We start from the raw sequence: 24,192 nt of genomic DNA, 5'->3' as shown, positions 1-24,192 counted from the left end.
CCCTGAGACACCCAGGTGCCCCTTTTTGTAGTATTTTAAAAAGTATTTTGTAGTTGTTTTGTAGTTTTTGTATTATAAGCACTTGATAACTATTTTCTGAAGTCTTTTCATGAAAAATAGAAATAAAAAGACCCTAATGAATATGGTAGTGATACATAGCTCTAATGTTCATTTTTCTTTATGATGTGGATAAAAGTGATAATATCAATTTTGAAATCTGTTTGATGCTTTTGATGGAGATATATTTGAGTGTACATTAAAATGATAATCCACATTACCCACCCCAACAAAATCCTTCATGAAACGAAAAAATATGAGCAAATAAAAGGCAATAACATTTCCTTATTCCTTTTTGTGTCTTGAAAACTCAGGATAGACCAATAGGTGGCCAAAAGTTTTTCTTGAGTCAACAAGCCATGTTATAATATAATTCTACCTTATTGGATGATATCCACAATTACCAGAGAAATTGTAAGTGTATCAAATTCTCCAAATGAAATGCTTTCCTTGTAGATACATAGCCTATCATGTTTACATGCAGGTTTCACATTGGGCATAAGAAATCCTAAAAAACAGATCCAATAACCAACTTGGAACCACTATTAATTTGAACTAAATAAAATATATAATTTACTAAACTAACTGGCTTCTTTTTCAATCAAATATATCATTTAATTTAGACTATTAATTATAAGGAATTCCAGATAACTTGATAGTTGGACTTACTACAAAAACAGATTTGAAGTAGATCACATGCAGAAGAAATTGGGGCTGAGCTGAATTAGACCTGAAAATAAAAGGGAAGGAATTCACATATAGAAAAGAGTCTACTGTGTTTCAGGCATAATGCTTTGTGTCTTAATCCATTTTTCTTACCATCTTTAAACATTTTTTAATGCCTCCTTCAAATTTTGGAAGTACCTATTATCTTTCCAGTAAAGATGCCTCTAGTTTTAGGAAGTGTATCATTCTCTCCCTCAAAGAGGCAGAGGATGGGAGGGATATTCATGGCCCACTGAATGGAAGAAATAACTGAAAAAATAAATGGCCTAGTCAAATGAAACCAGTATTTTATGATTAGCAGTCATTTTCCAGAATAAAAGTTAAGAAGATGAAAATGGAAACTGTTTTTCTGCACCCTCATCCCCTTGCAGTGTGGATTAACTAACATTAGAAACAATACTTTGTTAAAAAAGAAAAAAAAAAAAGAACTTTTAAATCCAAAGACTATTACAAAGAACAATAAAAATCTACCATATGCAACAACATGTCACCTGTATTGGGAGAAATGTGTTTCCTTTGTGTTTCAGGCACTTGCAAATCACCTGCAAATGATTTCACAGAGGAGATAATTATCCCCACCTTAATTCCAAATACAGTCATTCTCTGGATTCCCGTTTCACCCATAGTCACATTTTAACATGAATCATTACAAAACCCATTATTCATCTTCAAAATCTGCTGTATTTGTTGTTTGTCACATGCTCCCATTCATCCTCAAGCATAAGAGCAGCTGGATTCTAGTCTAGTCATGTTCAAAGTATTTGTAAGATCTTGGCCAAACTGAACCTCTCAAATTCAGTGATGGAATGATTTTGGTCTAATCAGAGTCAGTTGTCTGTTCTAGCTATAAGATTTTTCTAATTTGATCCACTTCATTCATTCATTCATTCATGAGAGAGACACACAGAGAGAGAGGCAGAGACACAGGCAGAGGGAGAAGCAGGCTCCATGCAGGGAGCCGGACAAGCGGGACTCCAGCCGGGTCCCCAGGACCACACCCTGGGCTGAAGGCGGTGCTAAACCGCTGAGCCACCGGGACTGCCCTGATCCACTCTAATTCTCCCTTTTATCTTTTCTCTTCTGCCTTTTCCTGTTCTCTCTCCATCCCACCCCCCTCTCTTCTACTACACACCCGTCTCTTTTACCCCTATCTCTTCCTAAGACCGGGACTGTTAATCTTAGGACTCTGGAATTTACCTCTCTGGACTTCAGTTTCTCTAGGTTAAGCTACATGGAGTCCGACCACCATATGATTGTGACACTAGGCTAGACACTTTTGTCCAGCTATGAGTCACTGGTAAAGGTACAGGGGTGAGGTGGTTAAGTATATGGGTTTGAGTTCAGAAACTTGGCTTTAAATGATGGCTCCTCCTCTTTTAACTTTGGAATAAAATAAGCCCCCTTCCCATATCTCCACTCCATATTTCTCAACTTACCAAGTTTCTTGATTACTTCCTCATTTTCTTTTTTCCTGTTCTAAAATGTCATTTTTTCCATTACTCTCCCACTGTTCAAATTAAACTAGCCACCTTGGATATATTCAATTTTTAAAAACACACAAATCTCAAATATGTAAAAACTTTTATCCTTACTGTCCTCTGGGCTTAGATAAGCCTGCCACTAGCTCTTGGGAAGGAATAGTTCTTCTCGTGGTTCAGATCATATTAAAATCTTTTCTAGACACTCATAATTTTCCATCCAAGGTCCCACTTTTCCTCTATAATAGCAATATGTTAGTTTTATAGCATTTTTCTCAAAAATCATAAATATGTGTGTTTACTTCATCTTTAATATTATAAGCTCCACGAGGAAAGAAAGTCTGCCTATTTTGGTTTACCATTCTCACTCAGCACTAAATGCTATTTTTGGCACACAGTAGAGATGAAATGTCTATCAAATGAATGAATGGATGTGTGAGCTTCATCTCTCACATCTGTAAGATGGGGAAAATAACCCTTACCTCATAGTAATTTTAATTATTTGGAATTAGAACTTGGTGGCCTCTCAAAAAGTGGTACTTGTTGTTTAACTGATAAAATCTAACTGATGAGATCAGAATGTTTGACTTCACAGGTATAGAAAAGTAGAAGAGACACCAATGGGCAGAGATTCCTGAGAAGTTTCTCCTTTCATACCTGACATATTATTGTTTATACAATCCACACATTTCCTGACCTCAAGCCTCTGAGCTGAACTCCAACAGCAGCTCACAGAGTTCAGATGGGTTCTTGGTCAGCTGTTCTGAGGCTCATCTGTGTAAGCAGGAGGCAGCTGCTATACCTAGCATGGAAACCAGCTTTTTTACAGTGCTCCCTTTGGCAGTTAATGGGTGAATGTCCTCTATCATAACACCACATTCCTCCCCTGTAACTTAATTTGTAATCTTGCACAAAGGCTATCGCTTTCTGAGCTTAGGTTTTCTAATCTGTAAAGTTGATATTGTAATGGCATTCTCACTTTTTGCATGAGATTGATAAGAAATGAAAACCTTCTCTGTCGTGTATTGTTTATATGATCCCAAAAAGTATATGAGGCACACGGAACCTCAATTTCCACATGTATATGGTAGAATAACAAGAATCAGTTCCAGTGTTTAATGAAAACAAATTAATACAGAGTCAGTGAAATCAAATTGGAAAGTATGAAACATTTTTTCCTTCCATGCATATAGTATGGCTGTGGTCCTAAAGCATGTTGACCATTCTCTTGGTCCTTCTAGAGACCAGTTTGGGAAATTAACAAATGCATGCATGTCATAATTAAATAACACTTGCAAATTGATGTAAGCCATACAGATGAAGAGTTGCTGGAGAAGGTGGGTATTCATGTAAGGTGGGACATAGGGACAGCTTCATGGATAGAGTTACATATATTTGAGTAAGGAAAAGTGAGGCACAAAAAATAAGATTCTACTTGGAAACTAACAGTAGATGTAGTTTTGTTCAGCGGGGTCATCAGCTAGTTCAGTCTTTTTTACTTTTGTCTCTCTTTCCTAGTTCTTTGGCATAGAATGTGACCTTGATAGACTAAGTTATTTAACAAGAACTTTCCTATTGCTCAATTAGCATAGAGTACCCTACTTTTGAATCCATATCTCTTTTGAGAATTGGTTAATTAATATTTTCATACTGTCTAATTAGCATTACTAAATTTTTTTCCTTCAAGGCTCTACAAAGTTAATCTCTCAGGTAAAACACAACAGTCACACTAGATAAGGAAGGGGGTATAAGAGACCCCCTAAAAACTCAGACTTGGACATGGGCACTGTTTTTCTCCAAGCAATTCATAGCATAGAGAATACTAGAGTGGCTTGTATTAGGTTAATGAAAACCACCTTTAATCCTTCTCTAGGACAAACAGCCAGTTCTTTTGTCACCGAAAGTGTCTTCTCACTGACTGTTATGGTTGGATGTTAGAAAAGAGGCCCTCCAATTGACAAACTCTAATAGAAACAGGAAGGGCTTCTATTACAGGTTGCTGAGAATAACAGTTTGTGCACAGAGATGTGCACTTTCAGCATCATCATTTGTTTTAAAGATAACCATGTGAACATGCTGAGAGCTGTAGTTTGTTTTCTCCTGCCAGGTGTTCAGATTATACATGGGAATGGAGGCTATGATAGGTCAGCTAAAACATGGAATGTTCATATTAATACAAAAAAAATCCAGTCACTGTAAATAATCAATTTCTATTAATATCATCATTGAATAGACATCCCACTTTCTATCAGAGAACAGTGTTTTGATCTTAATAAATTGAGCCTCAATGCCTTTATTTGGAAAATCGGGCCAATAATATCTATCTCTTGACTTGCTGTGAAGGTTAAAGGATGTAAGTACACAAACTGACTAGCACAAGGAAGATTCACAATAAATGTGAGTGTACATCACTTTCCTTTTCCTTGCAGCTAGTAGAAGATAGATATACAGTAGAGGCTCAGTGATTGCTTATTGAGTGATCAGCTTAGCTGACCGTTGCACAGATCGTCAAACCTGTATAATGCTAGATTTGAATCCATTTCTGGAAAAAATGGCTGTATTTGTGCAACTTTTTTTCAAAAGACCAATATTTTTGAGTGTGTAATTTGGAGGAAAAGTAGAACTAAACCACATTTTCTTAGGTTTCAGAATCCCAATATCCAACATTCATTTATTGCCTTTTATTTTGAAAACAGCAAATGTACAGATTTTTTTTAAAGTGTAGCTATTTTAAGAACCCAAAGTATAATATAGGAAATGCATTTTTTTTTAAATATACAAAAGCCATTTGTTATATAGTTGAAAAAGCAAATGTACTTTAAGGCTGTAGAAGAATCAGGTATTTTTTCAAGATTTCAGCAAGAAAAGAACCAGAAGATACAAAACAGGCTCACATATCCTCGCTGATGTGTTTTATATTCAGAGAAATCCAGTCCCTTTATGCCATTGTCAGAGCTGGCTACATTATTTACAGTGCCCAGTGCAAAATGAAAATGTGAGAACTGACCTTTGTTCAAAAATAGAAAATTTTTCCTTTCTTTCAGGGACTCTTTCTCAACCTGTCATGGTGTTTTTTATTTGCTTTTAATGTCACACTCCTTCAGGCAAGGGATACTCTTGGGGTATGTGTGGACCTTCATAGGCTCCCAGGCTCCACCCTGCAAATCAGCTTGTATGTACAGCCCACCAGCTGGCAGATTCCCCCTCCCAACCAGCCACGTCCAGTCAGAATGAGAAGTAGATCCAGGCATCTCTCCTTACCGTGTGTCTGATGATCCCTTACCCATGAGGATAGGCCTTAGATAAGTGATTGCAGCCTTTGCCCTGGGATATACACCTGACTGAGCGGGGCCGAGGGTCATCCATTAAACTGTGGTCAGCTGAAGGCAGGGAGGGCTGCTGCTGTGTCCCAGCCTGAGACCCTGCTGGGCTCACGCACCTAATCTTAATTCTCCCTGTATCCATGCCCAGGCCCATGCCAGGAGTGCAGAGCAGCAGTGGTTGCTGGGTGGCATGGAGGAAGGCAGGTCAAATGGGATCTAAAATGCAGGATAACAAAGAAGCGGGCATTGTAAAATCCATGTCAAGGGAGGTAGGTAGAAGGTAGGTAGACTGCCAGGGAGGATGTGTCCTTGAGTCATAACTCCAAGTCTCCAGAGCCTTCTCCATTGACTCATTAGAATTCATTTTCAAAACACAAATTCAAAGATAACTTACTAAGAATTTCAAGACAGTCGCTGCAGAGCATTACACACAAATGCAGACCCTCTGGATATGGAACCCTATGTGACTGCTCTGCTTGTGTATCTAGTACTGGCCAGTGTGTTGCTCAGGCAAAATATGAGAGAGAACAGGTATTGCATCTTGCTGACAGTGAGGTTTATTCCCAGAACTAAATGGCCTATAGGAAAAGTGTGGAACTAGGGGACAAGATGGAGTGCAGAGCTAATCAACATTTCTGGTCTCAAAAGTTATAAAGTTAGCCATTTCCTGATAGAAGGGCTCTTATTCAGGGGCTACAGTGGAAAGGTGATGGGAGTGAGGCAGCAGCTGCCAGCTGAGTGTTGGTTTGGTCACTGCTCTGTTACCTACAGGTCTCAACATTCATTGGAATTGGGCATTACATATACTCAACTGAAAAGGGATACTTTTGGGGGCGCCTGGGTAGCTCAGTGGTTGAGCATCTGCCTTTGGCTCAAGTCATGACCCCAGGGTCCCGGTATGGATTTCTGCATCAGGTTCTCTGTGGGGAGCCTGCTTATCCCTCTGCCTATGTCTCTTCCTCTTTCTTTGTATCTCTCATGAGTAACATGAGAGTAACATAACATTTTTTTTTAAAAGGGATACTTTTGATTTAGTATCATATAAGGATTGATAATGGCTTTTCAGATTAGCCACAACTGAGTCCTGACTCTCTTTTTGTGACTGTCTGACCATGGACAAGTTGTTCTGTATCTCTGAGGTTAAGTTTCCTTATTTGTAATATGGGAATAGTACCTCTCTTGCAGAGTTCTTGGGAGGTTAAGTGGACTAAAATCTATTGAAAAATGTCCTATAACTTTAGGAAACTAAAGTTTATTTGCCAATAGTTGTTAGCTTCTTTCTCTTTCTTCCTTCTTTCCTTCCTTCTCTCTCTCTCTCTTTCTTTCTTTCTTTCTTTCTTTCTTTCTTTCTTTCTTTCGGGAGATAAAAGCTTATTGAATAGACTTGCAAGGGAGCAGCAGGCAGGCAGCAGAGGAGAGACTGTGTGCCAGCCTTTTCTTTTTCTTTCTTTTTCTTTTCCTTTCACCTTGCCTCTCCTTTCCTCCCATGTCCTCTCCCTCCCCCTCCCTCTTTCTTTCCTTCCTTTCTTCCTTCTCTCCCTCTCCCTCCCTCCTTTAAATTTTACTTCTTACCTCCCCTCCCTTCTTTCTTTCTCTCTCTTTCTTAGGATATCTCTTAGCTTTGGGATATAATTGTTTAAGAAATCATTGGGAGGAAAATTCAGATAACTGATAGAGTCTACAGCAACATGCTTTATATAATCGGTGATGTATCAATAGTATCCTCAAAATGGGAAAGCACAGCACATCATATGTTGCATTAAGCAGAAGTCAGCTCCTACATGTATTTATCTAAACCTAGAAACTTATTCTGTAGTATAGGCAAAGCAGATGTATACAGAAAAATGTTGTTGACTCTGGGGTGAAGCTAACTTGGCTGGCATACTTGGTTTGGGGTAAGTATCAGAAGTTTGGGTAATAAAACATTGCTAGATATCAGTTATCTATCTGGGGGTTTGCTATGGTCTTGCCCTTGATTTTGGGCAAGTTTCTTCACACATAGGAACTCCATAATCATTTAGGAATAGCAGGGATGAGCTTGGAAGAAGGCAGTGATGAATGTATAAATGTTATAATTGTATATGTATAATTATACCTTTTGTTTTCAGAGCAGAGGCAGCTCCCAGGAAACTGTTACAGGAGTGAGGTGAATCTAATGTGCATTGTAGAAACAACTGTGTCAAGGAAATAAATACCCTTTATCTTTCACTGGCCTCTGTGCATCCAATTTAATTAGGGGAAAAATAGATATAGATAAATCAAACCAGATTGCTTCTAGATTTCAAAATACCCAGTTTGGACTGAATGTATCCTCCCAAAATTCATAGGTTGACATCCTGATTCTCAGTTATTTGGATGGATGGACTATTTGGAGGTTTATGAGGGCCAATGATGAGAAAATGAGGATGGGGCTCTTATGAGGGTTAAGTGTCCTTATAAGTAAAGGAAGAGAGAGCCCCTCTCTGTCTCTCACTGTCTTCACCATGTTTGCACATAGGAAGAAAGTGACATCTGTAAGCCCAGAAATTTTCCTTTATCAGGAATTATGTCTGTTAGCACCTAGATTTTGGACTTCCAGTCTCCAGAACTGTGAGAAATAAATGTCTCCTGTTTAAGCCACCCAGTCTCTGGTATTTTATTATAGAATCCGAAGCTAAGATAGACCCCTAAAATTGCTTGAAAGGAGTCCAGGTTTTGATTTATAAAAACTTTCTGAGTTTTGTGGTCAGATGGATTCTGATGATGTGATCATTTATTATTCTAGACTCAAGGAAAGTTTCTATATTTTGATGAGCTATTTATTCTTGGATTCCATAATTGTCCTCTTTATTAAATATGAAGCCAATATACAGGCTTTGAAACTTATCTATCTTAAAACATACTTTCAAAACTGTTGATCATAGAAATTATTTTATTTATTTATTTATTTATTTATTTATTTATTTATTTATTTATTTATTTATAAAAGATTCATTTACTTTAGAGAGAGAGCACAAGCAGTGGGGAGGGGCAGAGGGAGAGGGGAATAGTGAATCCTCAAGCAGACTCCCCACTGAGTGCAGATTCTGACCTGGGACTCTATCACAGGACCCTGAGACCATTATGATCTGAGCTGAAATCAGGAGTCGGCTGCTTAATTGACTGAGCCACCTAAGCAGCCCATATAAATTACAAGATTCATCCATTTGATTAGTCTTAGGGCTGACCCCATCATTAGTGTAGGTAATTGAAGAAATTTAAGATTGATGCTTTTGCATATATATTCTCAAAGTCAGGTGTTAGTTTAAAATAAGCTGTGTTATATCCAGATAGATCTTTAGTCACTGACTGTTGTTTGTGTTTTTCTGTTTGGGTTTAGCTGTTTAATACCAGGAAGGGATTTAACAAATGTAGTCTTCATATAAGAAGTAGAACTTACTTTTTTTACAAATTATTGTTAAGATGGAAATGTTATTCAGAAGTACAATTCATGAATTTAATTTTATTTTTATCTCAAATCTTTGATTTCCATATAACCTGATGCAAGGGGCACATGGCTAACTCAGAAAAAGGTGCTTTTATACCCCAAAAATATGGGGGAACACTGGACTCTTCATATTGGCATTAACACATGATTGAGTTAGAGTTGGAAAATCAGAATGATTTAATGAGGATATCACATAAGACATGCTATTGAAATAAAACAATAGAGAAGGGTTACTCATTTGGCTTTAAAACACAATGAAATCCATTGTATTGGATTTAGATCAGGAACCAAGAGATGGAATTGCAACTTCCTCAAGATGTTGAGTAGATTAGGCAATGACCTGGCACTGCAGTTTGCAGGTATTTCCTTGATGGATGTTTGTTCTTATTGAGCACAGTATTTCCTTCTGAGTGTGAATACCAAAAATACCAATATAGGTTACTCGGAAGACATCCATTGTGGCACTGTACCTTGTATATTTAAGATCCAAGGTAGATAGTTTTTTAATACAGTTTTTTTTTAGGGATAACCATGTAATGAAGTAAATAATGATTATGAGCAGAAAAGAAACATAGTGAAAAGTTCCTTATATTGTTATATATATATATAATACTACATAATATAATTCTACAAGTATAAACAAGTGAAACCTTACAATAGAAAGGTAAAATTGAATTGTACTTTAAAATTTTTATTTTATTTTAATTTAATTTTTAAAAAAGATTTTATTTTATTTACTCATGAGAGAGAGAGAGAGAGAGAGAGGCAGAGACACAGGCAGAGGGAGAAGCAGGCTGCATGCGGGGAGCCTGATGTGGGACTCGATCCCGGGACTCCAGGGTAACATCCTGAGCTGAAGGTAGGTGCTAAACCACTGAGCCACCCAGGGATCCCCTACATTTAATTTTATTTTTAAAAGATTTTATTTGAGAGAGAGGGAGAGAGGCAGTTCATGAGCATGAGCTTGGAGGGGGATGAGCCAGAGGGAGAGGGAGAGGCAGAGTCCCTGCTGATGGGTCCCAGGACTTAACTTACTGAGCCACCCAGCTGCCCCCCAAATTAGTATTTTTTAAAAGGGAAAAACTTATACATGTATATTACTAGCATAGTAATAAATTATATTATCTGTTTTTAAGCTCTGACTTCTGCAGATTTGTCAAAGTGTGCATCAAAATTCATCTTCTTTAATATTCATGGTCATTAGCAGTATCACTAGATATCAATCTGCCTCTGCTTACAGTATATTGGAAAATACTTTTTATTCATTTTTGAAAAGTTTCTTTTACACATATACTTACATATATGTTTACATATACTATGTGTAAATATATATATGTACATATATGTACTATATGTATATTTACATATATATGTGTGTATATGTGTGTGTGTGTATATATATATATATGCTTCATATATAATATTCAGAGAGAATGAAAAAGAAAGAGAATGAGAGTCTGTAAGACATTCACAACAAATCCCAGTTTCAAAATACCTTCCAGAAATTTTAGTACTCTCTCTGTTTATTTCTTTGCATTCAATTTCCAATACTTGTCTTTACCATTCAAAGAATTTAAACAGAATATAAAATCCAAGTGGTCACATGCAATGATAGAACTAAAGTGATTCAGGTTGTATTTCTATGCCTTTATACAACCACTGTGCTATCATTGCTTATTTTGAATTGATTGTTTAATGCAGGAATATATAGTACTAGTAGTGCTCTTTGATCTTTTTTTATCCTTTCTTCAAATTTGTACTATATTTATGATAATAATGAGTCTAACCACCAAGAAGAAATTCTGTGAAGATAGACTGAGAGATGAGATGCAAATATTCTTGGATTAAATTAATAGATCTAAATACATTTTGGATATGACTGTTGTTAATGCTATTTCATAGTAACTGCTGAAGAGAAGTAAAAATAGATGGTATCATTATTATGGATAATATTAAAACACAAATGCTACCTTCCTTCCAAAAGTAATTTTTTTTTTGCTTATGGTGTGGGAAATTTAACTTTTTTAAAAATAAAATCTGTATATTTATAAAAGAATTGCATTCAGTGTGGACTAAAATATAGACCAGTACATGTAACAGAGAGTAAAAAGAAAAAGGTCCTCCATGACTTTTCTTCCCTTTCGCAGGGAAAACTCTTGTTAACATTTTGATGTAGGGAAAGTTTTTCTGAAAGACATTAAGCTCAAGGAATCAAACAAAACACAGGGTCAGGATGATTCTTTTCTTTGAAAGGAATATATTCTGATTATTCTTATTTATATCTGAGGTTCAGAGTATCATGTTGATTCTGCAGTACGTAAGAAATGCCAATGTGATGGAGTGAAATTTGCCTGCCAAGCAATACTCATGGGAGAATTATGCCTTGTGTATTCTCTGCAAATTGTGTTAGAAAATCTCTCCGTGAGACATTTTAGGAAGTGCCTCAGCTGGATGACATCACTGTCCAGCAGAAAGGGCAGCTGAAGAAAACTTTGAGGGACAAGGTTGCTACTATCCATGACAGTAGCCATAGCATTGGAGAATGATGAATTTGGAAAAGCCTATCTCAGCAGAACTTACCTTCTCAATATATGCATAAGAAAACTAAGGCTCAGAGGACAGAAAGGGCTTTCCTACACTCATACAGACGAGACTGTAACAGCTGGAAAATTTAATAATCTGGTTTGCTCAGCTCCCCTTTCTGCTTAAAGAGCTGAGGATAAAGGTGGATAGCAGAAAGTAGGACAGAGTCAGGCTGTGGCCAGCAGAGTTGGGGGCCTGGAAGAAAGACTGAGCTGTTGACCATATATGCTTAGTTCTGCCTGGAGAAGGGAACAAATAAGAGACTTTCAGTGTAAATACAATATGAACTGTGATCTTGTTTCCAGGGACTCTGAATAAATTGATAGAATTTGTGGTAGAGCTAAGATGCTTGTTAGAGCTATTATAAATACCTTACTAATGGTAGCATTTATTATTATTATTTTTTTAGTGGTAGCATTTTTTAAAATGAAAATGTCCAAATAAAAATCTTTTGCCTTAAAAAAAAATCTTTTGCCTTCATCTCTGGGATGATTTTGAAGCTTCTCCCACTTCTTATTTAAAATAGTGTACCTAGGTCTAGTCTAGGTCTAGAATAACAGATATTGGCAATTTATCTTCACATGGTATAGAAGTCTTAATATTATTGGTTGCTTAATAGCCCTAAATATGTATATTCAACATCTCACTTTCTGCAAAATTTCACTTGAAGGAACAACTACCAAAGAATGCTAGATTGCATATCTGTCTGTATTTGTGTATCTGTCCTTTTTTAAGAGAAACTAGAAAACAAAATTTATAGAAGAAAATTTTTCTCTTTTAAGTACTAGGAATATTTGTAGAATATTTATAATATCTAAACCATACTGAAATATTGATTGCAACACTTTTATTTTTAAATAATTTTAATCACCTGCTTTTTAAAAAAGGTTAATGAGTATGCAGCAAATTTTTAAATATAGCAAATCCTAAAATAAGACTGATATCAGAAATGAATAGATGAAGAAAAGTGAAAAGAAAAACCAGGATTTAGAAACATGGGTAGATGTGGTTAAAAATATAATTTCTTAGGAAACTAAAAAGTATAAATCAAGGGATGTTCACAAAACTAGCAAAAAGCATACATGAAGCCTTGAATATATTTAGCATATGTGTATAGTATTAAATGTAAAGATTGGTAGAACAGACTTTATCATCATTGTGTATATTTATAGACTATTTTATAAAAGACTTATAATGCAGCTTTACAACCTTAAGTCTCATAAACATAAGGTTTTATTTTCAATACTTGAGATTGATGGAATCAATTTGAGCTCTAATTCCATAAAACATACCAGACTTCTAACTCATTTAAAAGTCAGCAACTTATAAATGTAGTGTTGATCCTTATGATTAATTTAAGGTCTTATCCAATAATATTAATGGTTCTGCTTGCTGAATTCAGCCCTAAAGAGTTCTACTAAAAGTGAAAGTACATTTCCTAAAATAGTTTTGTATTTATGTGTACTACTATTGGTTTTGTAAGACTTTTGATTGTTGAAGCTATAACATTAAATATTGCATTTATGCATTATGGACCTCAAGACATTAGTTGTTGAAATTTCTTGTAATAAAATACCGAAACCTCAAGTAAATTTGAATAAGAGACATTAAACTTCTGGCGATGCTTGTCATTCCATATACCTTGCATAACTTTCAGTCTTCTTATACTTTTAAATATCTCTTCCCTTGTCCATGTCTTATGTTAAGATATAATAGTATTCAAACTTTCTGTTCAGCTATACAAATGCAAGAATTTTCTCTCTGATATGTTTAGTAGATGATGGGCTAATTCTAAGTACATGCTTCATATAGGAGTCCATTATTTCCTGACTTATCCTCATTATTAATCAGCTCTACCATTATATAATCTGTTTCCACTGATCTTGTTTTGTATCTGGAGGTGTGTGGAAAAACAAGATTAGTCTAGTGTTAATAGTACTCCTGTAGTTCCTCTCATATCCTTGTTTCTTAGTAAAGTTCCTAATTAGAGCAGGGCTGTAAATTGTAGGTTGGTGAGTGAATGAATGAGTGAATGAGTGGGGGAAAGCTATTTTCCTATAAAAAGGTAGCAATCAAATGGAAAACTCTGACTTAAAATCATATCATCTAGGAATCCATGCGTTTTACCAGTCTCATTTCACAGAGGAAAAAATAAATTTCAACAAGTTTTTATGATTTGTCAAGGCTTTGAAATAATAAATCTGGTTCTATAATCCAAGTAAACGACTAATCTGTAGCCTAATATTCTTTTTGAAAACAGTGTATTTTTATTCTAGAAGTGTCAGATAATTTTAACGTTCTGCTTTTCCATCTGTCATACTTAGTATAAGGTCATACATAATTCAGTCAAATGGCATATGTAATTTCTCTACACTACTGAAAATAATAAATTCACTGGATAACTAAAATTAAATTGAAAGAGGTAGTGGGAATTAATGCCTACTATCACTCTGTGTGCCTAGTCTTAGTCTCACCCCTCACTCTTTCACAATGGTCATCTAGTCATGGAGGTGGTGGGGAGGGGATGTGGGTCAGCTCTGCTATGTTCTGAATCCAGTGAAGTATTCGTCGATAGTAGCTGCTTTTATACCATTAATCAGTGTAGTTCAGACATAGTATGTTATATATTTTAGTATAAGGGCTGGAACCTACGCAAGGAAACATGACCCATTCTAGCTCAAAAAGGCTTTGGATGGCAACATACCATTTCATCCTCTTTGGGGAGAACAGTCTGCATCAATCCACATATACACATTTATATCAAATACTTACAATATCCTTCACATGGGTTCAAGTAATAAGACAGGTTAAGTTTGTGACTTCATAATCTCTTTCTGCAAATGCATGTGAACTTTTCAAGACTTCCTCTTTCCTGAATCTTTGATTCCAGTGAGGTGTTTCTCTGGCTTTCAGAATGTGGGAGATTTCTACCCCATTTCCACCCAATAGCGTTAGGGTCATGTGGTAAACTTCTGGAGCAAAGGTGCCGGATTCAAATCCTGTTTTTACCTCTTACTAATAGAAAATCGGGGCAGGCTGTTCAATTTTTCCAGGCTCCAGTTTTCTGAATCCTAAAATAAGGATAAAATAATGTCTACTTTATGCTTTTATTGGTTTGTACGGCACATGGTATGTACCACAACAGTGTTAACCATTGTCATTATAATTTTGATTTCTATTTTCTGCAGCTGACCATCTTTATTTTAGATGAGTTTGCTTAGACTAATCACATGCAGTGTAGTGTTGATCCTATGAGGCTAGAAAGACCCATGCTGAAACCCCCATTGGATCTTTTTTTATGATGAAAATTTGAAAAAAAATGCAATCATAGGGAAAATAAATGCAAAAATAACTATATCTATCATTTAGAATTAACAAGTATTAGAATTTTCCATTCTAGCTTCTGTTATTTCTTGTTTTCATTTTATTAATAAAGAACATTTAAGATAAAATTGATATCTCCTTTTTATCCTTTCAGAGCATATTGTTCACTCAGTTCCAAGAAGAAAATACTTCACTGGGACTTTGTGTGTGCATTTTTAATCCATGTTAGAATATAGTTTTATTTATTTTGTCATAATATGTATGACTATAAATATATATATGTACATATATATTATCGTTTGGTTTTTTAAAAATAAAAATTAAAGAGTAGGAATTCTGGAATTGTGAGGTATAAGGCTAATAGTAGATTAGGCCTGATAGTAGCAGCAGTAGAAACCATAGAAGGGGCTTGCCTGAAAACAGACAAACAGAAGCACATAAAGCTGGGAGAGAGAGAGAGAAAGAGAATTCTGATTATTTCATTTGAACCTCTGGATCCATCTATGCCAAAAGCTAATTCTATTCTTTGGACTTCCTAGTTATATAGGTGACAAATTCACTTTTGTCTTAAGATAGTTTGAGTTTCTATCCTTTTAAATTAAAGGAATTCTGCTTGGTATAGTTAGTATTGTTGAGTGATCACCACATTCTGGCATGTAGTACAAGCTTTATGCATATTAAAAAATTTAATCCTCACACAATGCCACAACTTAGATTATATTACTATTTTGAATTTATGAATTTTGTGTGGGATCCAGTTCTTTGAAATCTTTCTATCCTAATTATATCAACATATCAACAATGCAAATGGGCTTCATACACTTTCATGTGTCAGCAAAGTCTCAACTGCCTTTTAGCCTCTGAGACAATTCAGGGAGAGATCTATGACCCCTTGAAGGTCAGGGACTTTATCTTTAAAGTTTCTCCAAGAGTCAATTATTTTTGCCCAAAGTTTACTAATAGGCTCATGTGTAAAATGCACGGATGATTTTCAATCATAAGACATTCTGATTGTATAGTTTAGTATTCATAATAGTAATTAGAGTAGTAATGATACTTCCCAAGGTAGCATTATTAATAAAAAAAAAAAGGAAAAAATACTCTTTTTGGATCCCATGATTCCAAATTAAATCAGATCCACTACTAAATACTTGTGTGGTCTTTCCAAATTATTTGAGCTCTTAAATAAGGCTTAATTTTCTCCCCGTCATGAATATATTTTTAAGTCAAAAATAAGATGAGTATCTGGAACACTGTAGCTTCCAAACAAACATCAATTTTTATTCCTGAGAACTTTATATCCTTTACAAAGATAATTTCATTACATTAATTATTTCATACGTTGTCTGCCAATAGACTATTGCCTGGTAATTGATCATCTTATGTTCATGAGAGAAGAAAAGAAAACACAATAAAAAGTTAAACTAGGTAAACAAACAATCTAAAAAGCCCATGACTTAAATGCAGTAATATTTGTATATGCTTGGGATATTGTTGACACAACCTTAGTATGTCCACATCCACCTCTCTATAATGGTGATGTTATTATCTCAGAGGAGACGATTTAATAAGCTGTTTTCAGCCTGGAAAAAATGGAATGAAACCTCAAAGACTGTTTCTAAGAATCTCTAAAGGTCAATGCAATAGCAAACAGAGAACACCTAGATATCACGCACAAAATTGCCCTTTAGAAACAAAGAATATAGCCAATTAAATTGCTCTTGGATGTCAAATAAACTTGCATATGGTGACATCAATTGGATTTGAATAACTTCGAAAGAAGGCCTACAGTGTTCTCCTGGGTTAATTCCGATAGAATCTACAAAGGTATATTTTAGGACAACACTTTATCTTTAATTGATTTTACATTTCTTATGTCTAGAATATTTAATTTTCTTACACTGTGAATTTTAGTACAAAGGCTTTAGTCTCTGTTGCCCAAATTATGTACCCTGGCTAGGTGATGTCTTAGTGAGATATAGGAAGACATATATTTTTTTATTCCTTCCATTTTCTGTATATTATGCCAAAAAATGTAACCTAATTTGGAATGCCTCTCTATTTGACACATCAAGCTATATCCAGTTCATTATTAAAATATGAAATTAAAGCTTATCTAAGCAAGGAAAGAAGAGTGTTAATTGTTTCCCCCTTTTATATTGTACCGTCTGCTAAGTAGGACATGGGTATGGCCACATTTTACTTAATATATATGTTAATGAACAAAACAAAACTTTATACCTAAATCATCATGGTTACTCAAAAATGTTGAGTACCCTGGGCTCCTGGGTGGCTCAGTTGATTAAGCATCTGCCTTCAGCTCAAGTCATGATCCCAGAATCCTGGAAGCAAGCCCCATATAGCGCTCCCCAGTCAGCTGGGAATCTGCTTCTCCCTCTGCTCCTTACCCTGCTTGTTCTCTTTCTCTTGTTCTCTCTCCCTCAAATAAATAAGTAATTTTTAAAAATGATGAACACCAAACTCCAATAAATGTTTGACCATAAACATTTGTTAGTGAATTGACCAATGTATTTTTAAACTAGTTACTCACTAAAATATTTTATGAAACCCACAAGTCCTTTCCTAAGCAAACACAGATTTTTCATAGAATATTTTGCAAATAATTTGAAGGGAGATGCAAATTCTCTATGGGACCATTTACACAAATAATTTTAAAGGATTAAAACAAGTTTAAAGAACTTCATATAAAGTCAATAAATCCTCATAACAATACCTGCTTTTGAATAAATTAAATGTTAGGTATATGACAAAGGTATCACTATAGATCATTTACAATTTCTAATGCTCTGGTCTTAGAGAATTAGGACAAGTCCTTTGTAAAATTTGTAAAACGTTAATTGGACTGCTAAGAAGTTGATCAATCTAAATCTACCAAAATAAATTTTATTTATTTCTTTTTTTTAAATTAAAATGTTTGCTGTCCCCGTCCTTGCATCTGCAAATATGGATGTTGATGTTCAATTCTTTTATAACTCAGATCAGGTATCTTAGGCTCAGTTTATAATATCATGTTCCATTTTGTGGTGCTAGAGTCAAAATAATCCAAACTATCCAACTAAAGAGTGTTATTTGGCATTATTTGTTTTAGTAATAATTTATAAGGATTTCATAATTATTTATTCACTAAAAATAGATTCTGAACATTAAACTGTGAACTACAGGTGGTTCTGTTTATGCAGATTCATAGGTTGGAACAAACACACCATTCTGATGGAGGATGCTGCTGCTAATGGGAGAAGCTATGCCTGAGTAGGGACAGGAAGTATACAGGAAATCTCTGTACCTCCCTCTTAAGTTTGTTGTGAATCTAAAATGTCTTTTTTTTTTTTGAAGATTTTATTTATTTATTCATGAGAGACACATACACAGAGAGGCAGAGACACAGGCAGAGGGAGAAGCAGGCTCCATGCAGGGAGCCCGTCGTGGGACTCGATCCTGGGTCTTCAGGATCAGGCCCTGGGCTGAAGGCAGTGCTAAACCACTGAGCCACCTGGGCCACCCTAAAATGTCTTTTAAAAACTGAAGTCTTTGGGGATGTCTGGGTGGCTCAGTGGTTGAGCGTCTGCCTTTGGCTCATTTCGTGATCCCCGGGTCCTGGGATCGAGTCCCAAATCAGGCTCCCTAGAGGGAGCCTGCCTTTCTGTCTGCCTATGTCTCTGCCTCTTTGTCTGTGTCTCTCATTAATAAATAAATCTTAAAAAAAAAGAACTAAAGTTTTTGAACAAAACAAAACACAGATTTTGGGAACAGTGTTTTAGAGAGAAACCTGGGAGGATTTGGGGCAGAAACAGCTTTGGAATCCAGTGCAAAGGTACTGAGGGGGGCAGCCCTTCTTTCACAAAAATGTAGATTTACTCAAAGTAAAATAAAATCAGTTTTAATTGCTTTGTAGTTACAGCTGACATGGTTCTGGATTCTATTTATAAAATGGCGATTCTAAGCTTAAACAGGATAAGTTTAATTTTTATCTCACACTAGAAATAACTAATAATACTTGTATAACCATTGTGCTGGGCATTGAAGAAAAAAAGGCTCATAAATTTTAACTTAATCTTCACAAAAGCATGGAGTGGTATTATCACAGGTAAAGAAATTGAGGCTCAGAAAGGATGATTAATCTATCATCCATCTTTCACAAAACTGGAAAATGGCAGAGTTAGGATTGGAACTCAGGTTATACCATAGGGCGTAGCCCATGTTCCAGATGACAAAAATACCCCTCCTTTTTTAGTCTGTCTAAGCTTGGCACTTTAAACTCTTCTATTTAACACTTTTGCTGAGTTCCATGAGTCATTCATTTCTGGGTGTCCCTAGTGTCTTTTAAGAAACAGGATGAGAAATTCCAGAATTTTTCGACTTCTTTTATTATATCATTACATATGCATACCACCGAGACAGAAAGGCTTATTCCAGAAGACACAGCAATTCCTGACCTAGAAGAGGAAGAGGCTTGGAAGGGGGGATGTAGGTGCAAGGCATTGACATCAATTCAAATCACAACCTAGATTTGCCGTCCCTTTTCACCCCCACACCTAAATTGCTTTACTCTTTAATTCCTTTTCCACTTCAGTTATTTTCATAAGTGGTATATTTTTATTGTCTTGTCACAGTATTTTATCCTGCATTCCTCCATGTTTTTTTTTTCTTTCATTTTGCCCCGAAGGATTAGTTTTGGAGCTGTCACAGAAGAAATCAAATATGTCCTACAAACCTATTTTGATAAAATGTGTTTTCATGGTCCCTACAGTCCAAAGGCCTGCAGAGAACAAAACGTCCTTCCTGAAATGCATACAATTTGAACACATAAAGTTTCTTCACAGCCACATGCAGCAGGCTGAGCTCTATTTCATAGAGAGAAAGTGGCATTTCCAATGACCTTTGTGGGATAATTAAAGCCATCTTCATCTCCCAGGCCTCCATGGGGCTTTTTCGGTCTCCTCTTTCGGTGCCTTTGTCTCTCAGGCCTTTACCTCTCTCCCTCTCACCAGGTGAGGCTGGGGCCTTTCTTTGCTTGCAGGATGCTGCTCTCTTCCGGAGCTGCCTTGTTCTGGCCGCTTGCAGGCCAGGTGAATCTCTAGCTTACTCTGGCCGATGAGCACTCATCTGCCTGTTCTAACCTTTCATCTTTCTCATCATGTCACTTGTCTTCAGAGGCCTGGGGCACTGTCTGGTTAAGTGAACATTCTCTGATGTTCTCAAGCATCCACAAACTTCTGACACGTTCCAATTCTTGACCAGCTGTGTTCTTCATGATTCTCATGCTAAACTTCTGTGTTCCTCATGTCCACTCTTGTTTTCATCAGACCCAGACTTGTAGCACTTTCATTTAGTATAAAGTAGAGGTGAAGGCAGACGATGAGGTGTGAGATCAGACACCAAATAGTTTCCTGGGTTTGAAACATAATTCCAATACTTCTTAGTTTTGTGGATTTGAGGGTGTTGTTTAAACACTTTGTGCCTCTGTTTCTCACATTTGTAGAATGAGGATAATTATAGTATCTGCCTCCTGGGCTGGTTGTGAGAATTAAATAAGATGAGGTATGTGAAACACTTTGCCAAAGCGGAACAAGTTTTTTAGTAACTATCCTGTTTTTCCAAGCATATGAGTTTTACCACATACTGAGAACTTTCACATCCTTTTCCCATCCTTTGTTATAGTTGTGAATTAAGATAACCCTGTGCATTTGACAGGTTAAGAATTCTTATTCTTGGTATAAAAAGAAGCAGGCTCAGAAAGCAAAGCAACTTATTCATAATCCTGTAGGCAATGCCACTGATGGTGTGACCAAGCTAGAATTGAGAACTCTGTTTTGTTTTTTGTTTTTTGAATTACCAGTTTAAAATGCATTTTGAGAGACATTTCAGATCATTATGGCAACATCTTATCTCAATAACATATATTAATTGTTTTTTTCAATATAAGCATAAGCTACAGCATATAAAGGATAAAAGAGGAAAACGATAGGTAAGCTTATTTTATTTTAGTTGGTCTAAAATGCCCTCAGAGATTTGGGGTTTGCCTTTCTTCTATATTTATTGCCTAATACATCTTGCCCTAGACTTCATAGTCTGAAATTTACATTATTTCTCTTCCCTATAGGTACACCATCACTTTTAAGTTCACATTTTTCCCTTGTCCAATAATCTTTATTTTTTGGAAATAGCCATCTGTTTAATCATAATGTACTCAAGGAAAGAGACTGAGTTTATTCATGTCTGGACTTCAGTGACCAGCCTAGGCCCCAGTATAGCAGATTTCTCAATTATTTAATTCTATTACACATTTTAGTTATTTATTTATGGTACATATTGATCAATGGACTGTGTTATATGTATGCCATACGCTGTTTCTATAATGTCCTCCCAAAATCTTCATAGTAGCCATGCCATAGATAGCAGTATTTATGCCTATTTGACAGATGGGATTATAAACTCAGAGGGCATGTTTAGTTTGCCCAAATTAATATGGATTGCTAGGGACAGGGCTAGGAATAGGGTCTATTACTCATTTACTTTTATGCCAAACTGCATAGGGACTGTGTTTATTTTAATATCATTCACTTTGCCTTGCACATTCAACTGCTGAATGTGATCTTTGTGTATATGTATATCTATTTGTCATGTTTGTGTTGACCACAATATAAGTGCAAATAGGAGAATTTGGCCAGTACTACCATAAGCAGATCTACGCAGTAACTGATTTCTTAACTTCTGATTGGAACAAGAGTGTCTTGACATGTTTCTTTTCTAATTTTTCTATTACATGTCATCTATCTTCAGTGTACAAACATTGATCACATACCGTCTGGCAGCTGCCATAGCCTTTCTACAGCATCCTCTGGTTGTAATAATGTTGCATCTTCCATTCTATGGAAAATATACGCTGTACATATGCTGCAGAAAGCTATTATACCCATTCCAAGTCTCAAAATCTTCATATATATGGTCAGGGAGTCTGTATAGCCTAAGGATTCTTTTTTTTTTTTTTTTTTTTTTTTTTTCAGCCTAAGGATTCTACTGAAGAGCATGTCTTGGTTACTTTTTACTCCAAAAGTTATTAAGAAAGCCCAGAATTTACAAGCAAAACAAAAACATGCGAGGGACTATAGCAAGCTCTTGAAAGTCACAAAGATACTAACAGCCTTTTAGGTGTGAAGCTACCTTTGGACTGGGACTGGCCAGTCTGGGCCAGTGGTCTAATTTAGGAGAATTCAAGATTTAAAAAAAAAAAAAAGTTCTCATCTATAATAGAAGCACCTGGGCCAGTTACTAGGAATCTGGGAAGCATGACTAGAATGGAGAAGTTGGAATAACAATGATATTATAATACTGATGCTTTGTGTTTTTATAGACTATTTGTAACATAACCTATAAGAAGGTAAGGGCCATGGGGCACCTGGGTGACTCAGTGTTAAATGTCCAACTCTTGATTTTAGCTCAGGTCATGGTCTCATGGTCATGTGATTGAGCCCCGAGTGGGACTTTGTGCTAGGTGTGGAACCTAAGTTCTCTCTCTCTCTCTCCCTCCCTCTACCCCTCCCTCTCTGCTTGCACATGTGTGTGTTCCTCTCTCTCAAAATTAAATAAAAATAAAAAAGGTAAGGTCCAGGTTATAGTAAAAAGTGATAGGTTTTGGAGATGAACAGAACTGAGTTAAGCCTGGAAATCTCAAATCTTACCTGTGTGACTTGGGACGATTTCTTGAATCATGGCTCATTTAAGTTCATTCACCCATAAAACATAGCTAAAAATATACAGCCTGTAGGGTTATTGTGATGTTAAAGATTATATCTATTACTATCTTAACAATGATGAGTAAAGGTGCTCAATAAATATATAACTGACAATTTTTTTTTGCTATTATTATAGCTCCTGTTATAAAGGAGTTCCACATTTAGGTGAAGTAATAAATCTTATCACCTGCACAGAAGGTTTATGTGATTTATAACAGCAATGTGCATGTATGTTCCTTATGATTATGTGGCAGTTATCTGTATAGATGTAATTCCCAACCTGAAATTTTTATTCACACTAATATTACAAAAATATTACTTAGATTCTACTCTAAACTTGTTTTCTGGTTTTTATTCATCTCAGATCAGGAACCTATTTTTTTTTTTTTTAAACATCACAAATATGTTTTTATTTGTCACCATTAAATGTCTGAATTTTAAACAGATTCTTGGACTGGTGGTTCATATCCATCAGCTCGTTCAACTTTAGCACCGGTCTCATCCCCCGTAGCTTTTCCAGAACTACTACCTTCACCATGAAGCTCCATGAGTTTTCCCAATTCAAACTTGGGCTTCTTCAGCATTTTTACTTTTCTAACAAAAACATCATGGAGTGGATAAATAGACTGACAAGCTTTTTCTATATCTTTTCCGATGCTGTCTGGAATCAATTTATTGACCACTTCTTTCAAGTCATTTGTTTGCACCTCTCGGGTCATGATTTCCATCATCTTTTTCCGGATTTGGCGGACCTGTTGGTGCTGAGCGTAAGAGGTCTTCCGAATCTGATTATTGCGTTTTTTAGTAAAACCAACACAAAACAGACGAAGCAAATAACCATCGGTAGTCTTTACATCAACATGAGCTTCAATCATGGTCTGCCATTTTTTGACCATGGAGCACATTTTGTCACGGGTAAGATCCATGCCATGGAAATTAGTCAGGCAGTTTTTGCCCTGCACATCCTCAGTGATTAGCTTGAATTTCCTAAATGCAACTTCATCATTCTGCAGATCAGCAAGGCTAACTTCAAAAACGCGACCCTTGAGACCATCAGACGCAATTTTGGTTCCTTGAGTTCTTGTGACTAGCGTTTTTCCAATATTTCTTATATTGAACATAGCTGGTGCTTTCACATCATACCAATCTTTCTTAGAAAATGGATCAACCACTTTCTTCTTGGCTCCCTTTTTGCCGCCTTTCGTAAGGCGCTTGTTCTTGCCGACCGCCATGGCGCTGCTGCGGGAGCCAAAAGGGCCTCAGGAACCTATTTTAATGACAACATCCCAAGTGGATTAATTGCCTTGCAAATACAACTCGAGATGTGATGAGATGAGTCTTTTCTAACCAAAATTGTGTAAAAGAATATTAAAAATACTCTTTGTCTATTCATATTAAACTCATGGAGAAAAAGAATAGCAGAATGACATTCATTTTAAAGACTTAAATGATTAAATAATGAAGGTTTAAAAGATTGTACA

At 36.0% G+C, this 24,192-nt stretch overlaps 1 protein-coding gene across 1 annotated transcript; it reads right to left on the bottom strand.

Annotated features, from left to right (window-relative positions):
• Positions 1-23,106: 23,106 nt before the first annotated feature.
• LOC129506723 (40S ribosomal protein S3a) lies at positions 23,107-23,964 on the bottom strand. The gene has a single exon (XM_055320673.1). It carries the CDS (start codon positions 23,941-23,943, stop codon positions 23,149-23,151), a length of 795 nt encoding a protein of 264 aa, XP_055176648.1. The 5' UTR covers positions 23,944-23,964; the 3' UTR covers positions 23,107-23,148.
• Positions 23,965-24,192: the final 228 nt, after the last annotated feature.

The sequence above is a fragment of the Nyctereutes procyonoides genome, unplaced genomic scaffold (genome assembly GCF_905146905.1).
Source record: "Nyctereutes procyonoides isolate TBG_1078 unplaced genomic scaffold, NYPRO_anot_genome, whole genome shotgun sequence".
NCBI classification, from domain to species: Eukaryota; Metazoa; Chordata; class Mammalia; order Carnivora; family Canidae; genus Nyctereutes; species Nyctereutes procyonoides.
The sequence above is the reverse complement of the archived record's forward strand: the minus strand, read 5'-3'. Positions and strand labels throughout refer to the sequence as shown.

Excerpts from the sequence above, each read along its gene's own strand:
- LOC129506723 (XM_055320673.1), bottom strand. The coding sequence starts at position 23,943 with ATGGCGGTCGGCAAGAACAAGCGCCTTACGAAAGGCGGCAAAAAGGGA.